Source organism: Pelmatolapia mariae, linkage group LG6 (assembly GCF_036321145.2).
Source record: "Pelmatolapia mariae isolate MD_Pm_ZW linkage group LG6, Pm_UMD_F_2, whole genome shotgun sequence".
In the NCBI taxonomy this organism is placed as follows: Eukaryota; Metazoa; Chordata; class Actinopteri; order Cichliformes; family Cichlidae; genus Pelmatolapia; species Pelmatolapia mariae.
Genome location: NC_086232.1, coordinates 43,971,058 through 43,978,559, shown reverse-complemented (window position 1 = coordinate 43,978,559; position 7,502 = coordinate 43,971,058). Strand labels below are relative to the sequence as shown.

At 46.6% G+C, this 7,502-nt stretch overlaps 1 protein-coding gene across 2 annotated transcripts; it reads left to right on the top strand.

The window, feature by feature from the left end:
- Nucleotides 1–118: 118 nt before the first annotated feature.
- On the top strand, nucleotides 119–5,911 carry snrpb2 (small nuclear ribonucleoprotein polypeptide B2). 2 transcript variants are annotated; one of them, XM_063477118.1, is made up of 7 exons: nucleotides 119–215; nucleotides 623–694; nucleotides 2,109–2,281; nucleotides 2,370–2,504; nucleotides 3,753–3,788; nucleotides 4,280–4,368; nucleotides 4,718–5,911. In XM_063477118.1, the coding sequence occupies exons 2-7, from the start codon at nucleotides 631–633 to the stop codon at nucleotides 4,875–4,877; spliced, it is 657 nt and encodes a 218-aa protein (XP_063333188.1). In that variant the 5' UTR covers nucleotides 119–215; nucleotides 623–630; the 3' UTR covers nucleotides 4,878–5,911. The 2 variants fall into 2 exon arrangements, with proteins under 2 accessions (XP_063333188.1, XP_063333189.1); XM_063477119.1 differs by lacking the exon at nucleotides 119–215 and adding an exon at nucleotides 233–310.
- The last annotated feature ends 1,591 nt before the right edge of the window (nucleotides 5,912–7,502 follow it).

Sequence of the window (7,502 nt, the reverse complement as noted above, 5' to 3'; positions counted from 1 at the left end):
GAGCAACTGTGACCCACATAATTTACTTGGGGATTAATAAAGTATTCTGATTCCGATTTTAGTTTAGATTTAATGAGTTGTAATAAGCTCACAGGTAGCTGCAGTTCTCCTCCTGGCCTGCTGGTGGCGGCGGAGGGCAGAGGTCGTTAAAGCTTCAGCCGGCGCCACAGCGGAGTGTTTCCGGAAACTACATGAGCGGTGTGAGCCGAGAGGAGGTGAGCTCCATATTTATGTTAAAAACGTTTATCCGAGGCTCCTCTGACCGCGGTTTAACGGAGGAGCTGCGCGGGCGGAGGTTAAATCTGTAAAGGTGATTTTTGACGTTGAAGCGACGCCAGAAAAAAAACATTTAGTTTAAAGGCTAGCTGGGCTAAGCTAACACATGCTAACATTAGCCGAGTGAGAGAGGTTTCTGGGAAGCTTTGAATGAATTCAAGCTGAAGCTTTTGATTTAGCCAGATCTCCTCAAACAGCGAGTTTTAAAGTGTAACTTAAACGATTTGATGCTGCTCTGGTTGTGTGAGTTTACCGAGACATTAGCAGGTATTAAACGGGTAAACGAGGTTTAAAGGTGGAGTTGAACACTGAAGAAGCTGAAGCTGCTCTCCTGTTGTCTCCTCAGACTCCACCATGGACATCAGACCGAACCACACCATCTACATCAACAACATCAACGATAAAATCAAGAAGGAAGGTGGGTGCTGTTCCTCTGCATGGCTAACAGCAGCGAGTCTCTGCTGAAATCGGCATTAAAGACTGCTGTGCTGACGATCACAATGCTGATTATTATCTAATTTTAACAGTCAGAAACATTAAACACCGCAAAGGCTGGAAGAATAAAAACTAAGCATTAACTTAATGAAACACTCTGATTATAATCCATCAGACTGCTCCGTGTTTTAATGAGAGAGCTGTGGTATTGATTTAACCGTTAGCTCACACAGTCGGCGTTTTACTGGCTTTCTTTCCAACAGTTTCAGCAACAGTTGCCTCAAGGTGCTTAGACAGGACAGAGTAGCCACGGCCCACTTTGCCCTAACCTTATAATTACATCTTTACAACTAACCATGGATTCTTTTAGACTGCCTCAAAGTCCTTCTTTCTATTTATTAAACTTTAACAATATCGTCACTCTTTTCTACTTTCAGTCTTTATTATGTGTAGTTTCACCTTTCATTGAAAAGTCATCTTATCTGCTGCCAGTACACTTATCAGTAACTGTGATTGGTCAGATGCTGCCAGCAGCGTCCCCTTCAGGGGAAATCAGGGACAATACCTTAGTAGTAGCTTTGTAGTGCCGGGGTCGGGATAAGTCATCATCTCTGTGACATTCAGTGAGAAAAGTCCACATCACATAAAATGACCTTAAACGCATCTCAACACATCCAAACTTCAGTTCAGTAAACAGAAACCTGTGTGTGTGTGTGTGTGTGTGCTATTTGAGTGCAGAGAAATGGAACAATCGCAGGAAAAACAAAAACAAACATTATGTATGTGCTGCTGAATTTATTGCAGGAAACGAGGAGCCTTTTTTCTGCAGGCTTCACTCTGAACTTTGTTTCAAAACATGTTTTAATCATTTTCAGCATAAAGGTTTTGACAAAAACTGTCAAATGAATTCCTCATTTCAGTTTTCTTCTTATTTCTTTTTTATTTGGTTCAGAAGTGGCAGTACTGATCATTAAAAATGGAATCTTCTGATAAGCAACACGTTGTAATCATGTAAACTTTAGAAAGTTCTTGCACAGATGTGGTTCCAGACTCCGAGCCCTATTTTCTCAGTTCAAATCATTTTTAAGATAAATAAATAAAACAAATGTTCCACAGTTAAAGTTTTACTGATACAAATGTTTAGATTTCGCAGTAATAATATTCCTCAGAGGTATTTCTGATGTGAATGCAGCTCGAACTGATTCTTCTCTTGAAGCTTCATCCATGAATCATTTCTTTAAGACTTTAAAGTTTGATTAACTGATTAATCACCAAGGATGGAGTACCAGCTGCCTGTGACCTTTGACCCTCCTTATAATAAAAAAATAAAAATACTCCAGGATGAACGTCGAGATGTTTGTGAGGGTGTTTAAACTCGTCTCATCCTCCTCCCGCAGAGCTGAAGCGCTCGCTCTACGCGCTCTTCTCCCAGTTCGGGCAGGTCATCGACATCGTGGCCATGAAGACGATGAAGATGAGGGGACAGGCCTTCGTCATCTTCAAAGAGCTCGCCGCCGCCACCAACGCCCTGAGGCAGCTGCAGGGCTTCCCCTTCTACAACAAGCCCATGGTAGGCCGGAATGCCACCTTCGTCTTGGTCATCGCTGACTTCCTCCCTCTGAGCAGCTGCGCCTTTAACCCTTTTGTTTTTTTCCCAGAGGATACAGTACGCCAAGACCGACTCTGAGGTCATCGCCAAGGTCAAAGGATCATATGGCGACAAGGAGAAGAAGAAGAAGGAGAAGAAGAAGGCTCAGGAGCTGGCGGCTAACGCCACGAAGAAACCGGCGGCGGTGAGCGAGCCAATAAAATGTCTCCCCTCACTCCTTCATCAAATCTGTAAACATTCATATTTAGGACAATTTCACCTCTTTACCTGCTGTGAGACAGGAAGTTACTGTTCACCAGACTCTATTCACAAAAACAGCGATTTCACCTGACAGCCCAAGTGAGCTGTTCGCCCACGGCTGCTGTGATTGGTCAGTCGGTTTGTGTTGGAAGCCATTTCCAGCGATGGCAGAAATCTCTCGTCTGGTGGATCCGAGCGACGGTTCCCTCTGAAAAATGCTTTTACCACCGGGGGCGCCGTTTCTTTTGACGTTTGACTTTTTTTCTGGTTTTTGAAAGATTTAAAAAAAAAATTTTTTTAAGATTTTGAAAAAGTGCGTTTAACGTTTTAGTTCTCATTATGAGACACAAATGCTGTGGCAACCCCGCCAACGTTAACGGGTAGCTGTTTATGGTTAGACATGGCGTCGCCCTCCCACAATGAGAGGACCATGAGGGAGGGTGTGTGGGCGGGGCCTGTGTACAGAAACCCTTCATGTAATACCGGGTATGATCACATGTGAATGTATTTGTAAATAAACTAGTGCTCGTTTGGGCCGGGCTGGTCGCGGGGGGCCGGGCTGTAGTGGGTACGTGCTCGCTCTCACTCGGATCATTTTCATGTTGTACGTTTATAACCTGGACTTCGGGGCCAAACTCTGACCCCGTCTGTCCTGCGTGAACCCCTGATGCCGTCTAACGTGGGTCACAGCGTACTTTCAAACAATAAACAGTAAACGACTTCATCCAGATGCTCCTGCAGCTGTGATGATGCTGAAGCTGCACTTCGTGTCTTTATGAGCTCATGAGACCGTCGCAGCGCTCCAGCTGCTGCATTGTAGTCGTCTTTATTGGACTGTGAATATAAATCAGCCGCCTCATTTCAGGCTAAATCGGCAGCCGCTGCAGGTGGAAGCAGCCAGGCTCCTCTTCATCAGCCGCTCTAACAGGGTTTCCGACAGGAAATGGCAGCAGCGGGGCCGGGCGGCGGACGTAAACGAGCCTTAAACCAGGATGGCTGCTGTTCTCTGGTCCTTTATTCTGTCGTTTAACTAAGTCTGTGAACCACTCGGCGCTCACTTCTCCTCTCGTTGTTCCCGGTTTTCCCGGTGCTCTATTCATTTCCGACTCTGCTCTGCTCGTCATTCCTCTGGAGATGAAACCTTTAAATGTGTTTCAGAGTTTAACGCCTCTGTCCTCTTTCTTGTTTGCAGGGATTGGCCCCTCCTGCGCTCACACCTGCAGTGCAGGTAAGTTTTATCTGAGCGTTGTCATGCCTTTGCCTGTCCTGTTATTCCACAGGAGCCGGAAAAAACCTTTGTTTTCCTGATAAGGAAACAAAGTTGAGTGATGGCCCCCTCTGGGTTTGCCGTGGCTCAGTGGGAGGCTGTGGGCCGTCGGTGGTTTGATCCCCACCGCCTACAGCCTGCGTTCTGTTGTCATTGTTTTAATGTGGCTGCAAACAGTGGATCGTCGCCACCTTCTGGCCACACCAGTGTGTTGCAATCTAACAGCTGCTGCTTTAACAGCAGGAAAATAACTCGATAACTTTTAGAAAATTAAAATTTTCTGTTAAAATTTATAGAAAAGTGAAAGCAGTGAACATAAATCCCACGCTGGCCCGTGTCTCCTCCTGTTTCCCGTCTCTGGCTCACCTGTGGGATACGTCAGAGTTATGAGTGACTCGCTTTTAACGGCGTGCTGCGACCAGGCGCTGATACGGCTCTCATTCTCTTCGCAGGTTCCAGACAACCCTCCGAACTACATCCTGTTCCTCAGTAACCTCCCCGAGGAGACCAACGAGATGATGCTGTCCATGCTCTTCAACCAGTGAGTGCTGCACAGCTCACTGTAGTCCTGCCACATACACACACCTGCTGCTCCACCCACACAGCTGCATCCAGGAGCCGTGAGGCTCTGAGCTCTTTGGCGCCTGATTTTAGACATTAAACAAATGTGAACAAAAACAAAATGCAGTGATTTACAAATCTGATCATTTATGCTCAGCTGAAAACATCAAAGGTTTAAAGTTAGAACATTTCTTCATTTATGTATTTATAAAGTCCGTATTTCAAACGTTTGTGGTAAAATCCAGCAGAGTTTCCATACGTCAGTGTTTAACGGGAGATCTGAACGTGCTCCGCCTCCTGATGTTTGGAAATTTGTTTTTCGCCTGCAGGTTTCCGGGTTTCAAAGAAGTGCGACTCGTGCCGGGGAAACACGACATCGCCTTCGTGGAGTTTGAAAGCGACACTCAGGCGGGCGTGGCCAAGGACGCGCTGCAGGGCTTCCGGATCACGGCGACCTGCGCCATGAAGATCACCTACGCCAAGAAGTAGTCGCCTCGTCCAATCAGAGACGGGACACAGAGACTGAGGGGGGGCGGGGCTGGCGGTTTGGGGGATTTCTGTCGTCTGACGGTGTGCGCAGCCTTATGGCGTCTGTTTGTTTTTGGTTTTTTTAAGTATATTTTCTGAGAGGAACGCCACAGGCTGCTCCTGATTTTGTAAAATAAAATCATTTTTCATAAACGTGCCTCACATTTTTGCTCTGACCCCCACAGGTCTCAGAGGTCACGGTGTCATCTGACGAGGGTTTAGAGAGCACTCTTCTCCTTAGCAACCGGCGTTGCCGTGGATGCCAGTCGGCGTTTGAGCCTGTGTGGTTTTAGACGTGAGCGCTGAGACGACTCAAGCCTGTGTGTTTTCGCCGCGTTTCACCTCAGGCTGCTTTTACATTATTGATCAAAGCTTCGTGTCGTCATGCCGACAGGTTGGCTCACGCCTGCAGCGCTGGCGGCTCGTCTCGGGTCTTCAGGATATGAAAACCTTGTTAAAGCAAAGCCTCAGGTTTTATTTCTGTCGTAGCCGAGTTGCAGTTGATCCTCAACAACATCCAATTAAAACCCAAGAGTTTCACCAAACCTGAAGCTCCGCCTCTGTTAGTACAGTAACCTCACAACAGCCATATTATTGGTCAGATGATGTCATTCAAAAGGCTCCAACAGTACAAACACGCTCAGGTCAGGTGACGCTTCAGCCACCTGTGTCACCATCCACCGGCTGGTTAAACATGCAGATGCGTTGTAACTGCACAGGTGTCAGAACGGAGGATTGGCTCAAACTACAGGGTTTTTTTCTACTCTTGGGTCTGTATGATGTCACAGAGCTCTTGTCCTTATATGGTCATCGGGCCTTGCCAGCTGCTGTTCAAAGCTTTACCTTAAGATAACCTTTCTCTGCTTTGATGTTTCTGCGACGAAGCTGACGAGACCCCGACCCCTTAAGATAGAAATGAGCAGAACAGGATTTTTCTGGGTTTTAAAGTAGAAGTTCTTCCTCTTGTTTCTGTCAATGTTGTGATTTTTATTAAAACTGTGATTTAAACATGTGCGGCGTTCTTGTAGATTCTCATCCAGTTGTTTTCCTGCCTCCACCTGTCTGTCGTGTCGCTAAACAGAGAAGGGTTATTGATCGCCGTCGGCACATCAGTGCTTCCTGTGATGTCGGCTGTTAATTTCCTCAGAGATGCCTGCAGGGGTTTATGGGACTGTAGAGCTGTAAGTCAGCTGTGACGGGATCGACTTTTGGTATTTTATTGTTCGGTCTCACAGTGCACGCCGTCTGAAGAACAGCGACACGTGGAGCGTTTGTTTGAGGGCCTGTAGGAAGCACAGCCTGTATATAAAAGATGGAGGTAGCAACCTTGACCAAATAGTCACACACTGGCTTGTAAAAGTGAAACCTCGACGCCTGGAATTGAAACATCATCACAAGTGGACTGACTCAAGTTTGGAGCCTCAAGTGGTCATCAGAGGAACTGCAGCCTCTGATGCAACAGGTTAGCGAGGGAGGGAAGACAAATGTGATGTCATACTGCTCTGGTGCTCTAACCTGTGAAAACAGGTGAGCAGAGAACGAGTGCTCGTCACAGGAAGTCGTGCAGCCGTCGGGACATCGTTCTGCCAACTTCCTCTGTTTAAGCTCCTCCCTCTGAGTGCCTGACACGGCGGTACAGCTGTGGCTTAGACTGGGTGAGATGTACCCGTGCAGCTGTGATGTCAGTTTTGGCAACAGCGAGCATTTTTGCCGCGGTCGTCTCCGTGTTTGGAAAGCCGGTGTGACACCTGAAGGTCTGAACCAATGAGCGCAGGCGGAGAACCTTTCTGACTAAGAATCATCATAGATTTAAATTTGAGCCAAAACTAAAGACTGAGCTCAAAAACTCATCAGGAAACATCAAATAGGCTTTGCAACCACGTTACTGCCCTCTGGTGGCCAGCATAAAAAGTGCAGGTTCACTTTTCAGGCCCCGAAGCTTCGTCCATATCTGACACGTCGATGTGAAGAGCTGAAGATGCAGCTGACATTTGGAGGAAGAAGCTTGTGGATCTTAAGTTTAGATTAAAAAGTTTTCAGGTTTTTGTGACTTTAGGAGTTTAAAACAGACATAAACACTCCAGTGAGGCCGAACGTTAAACCTCCAACTGAATCACACCCTCGGCCAGAAGATGGAAGGCCACCTCAGGTTTTATGTTTCATTCAGAGATGATTCCTCCGCCTGTGGAGAGTTTCCACCCCCGCGCTGCTTTAATTCATCTGCCTCTTTGGCAGCTGCAGGAAAATGAATCAAAATGTTTGAGTGCATCAACAGAAGCGAGCGGAGAGCAGCCACGCTGAGACACGCACGAGGAAATCTTTCATCCTGATGGAAAACGCATGCAAATGATCTTTATTCACTGTACGCTGATAAATATGACAGTCACATTAATAAATAAACAGCAGAGGAGGCGGGAGAGTGTGCGAGGCCTCTGCTTTTTAAAACAGAAACGATAAATGTTTCAAAGTACACACTGTGTCTGTGTTTGAAATAATGTGAGTGCCCAAAATGAACCGAACCCATCAGACGGGTGTAAAGAAGCACTCGCTGTAAAAACATCAGCAGCATCTGCTGTTGATGGGATA

What these genes read in the sequence shown, in the direction of transcription:
- snrpb2 (XM_063477118.1), top strand. Translation starts at nt 631, where the DNA reads ATGGACATCAGACCGAACCACACCATCTACATCAACAACATCAACGAT. An exon ending in CGATAAAATCAAGAAGGAAG is followed by an intron (nt 695 to 2,108) that starts GTGGGTGCTGTT and finishes CTCCTCCCGCAG; the next exon opens with AGCTGAAGCGCTCGCTCTAC. An exon ending in CGCTCACACCTGCAGTGCAG is followed by an intron (nt 3,789 to 4,279) that starts GTAAGTTTTATC and finishes TTCTCTTCGCAG; the next exon opens with GTTCCAGACAACCCTCCGAA.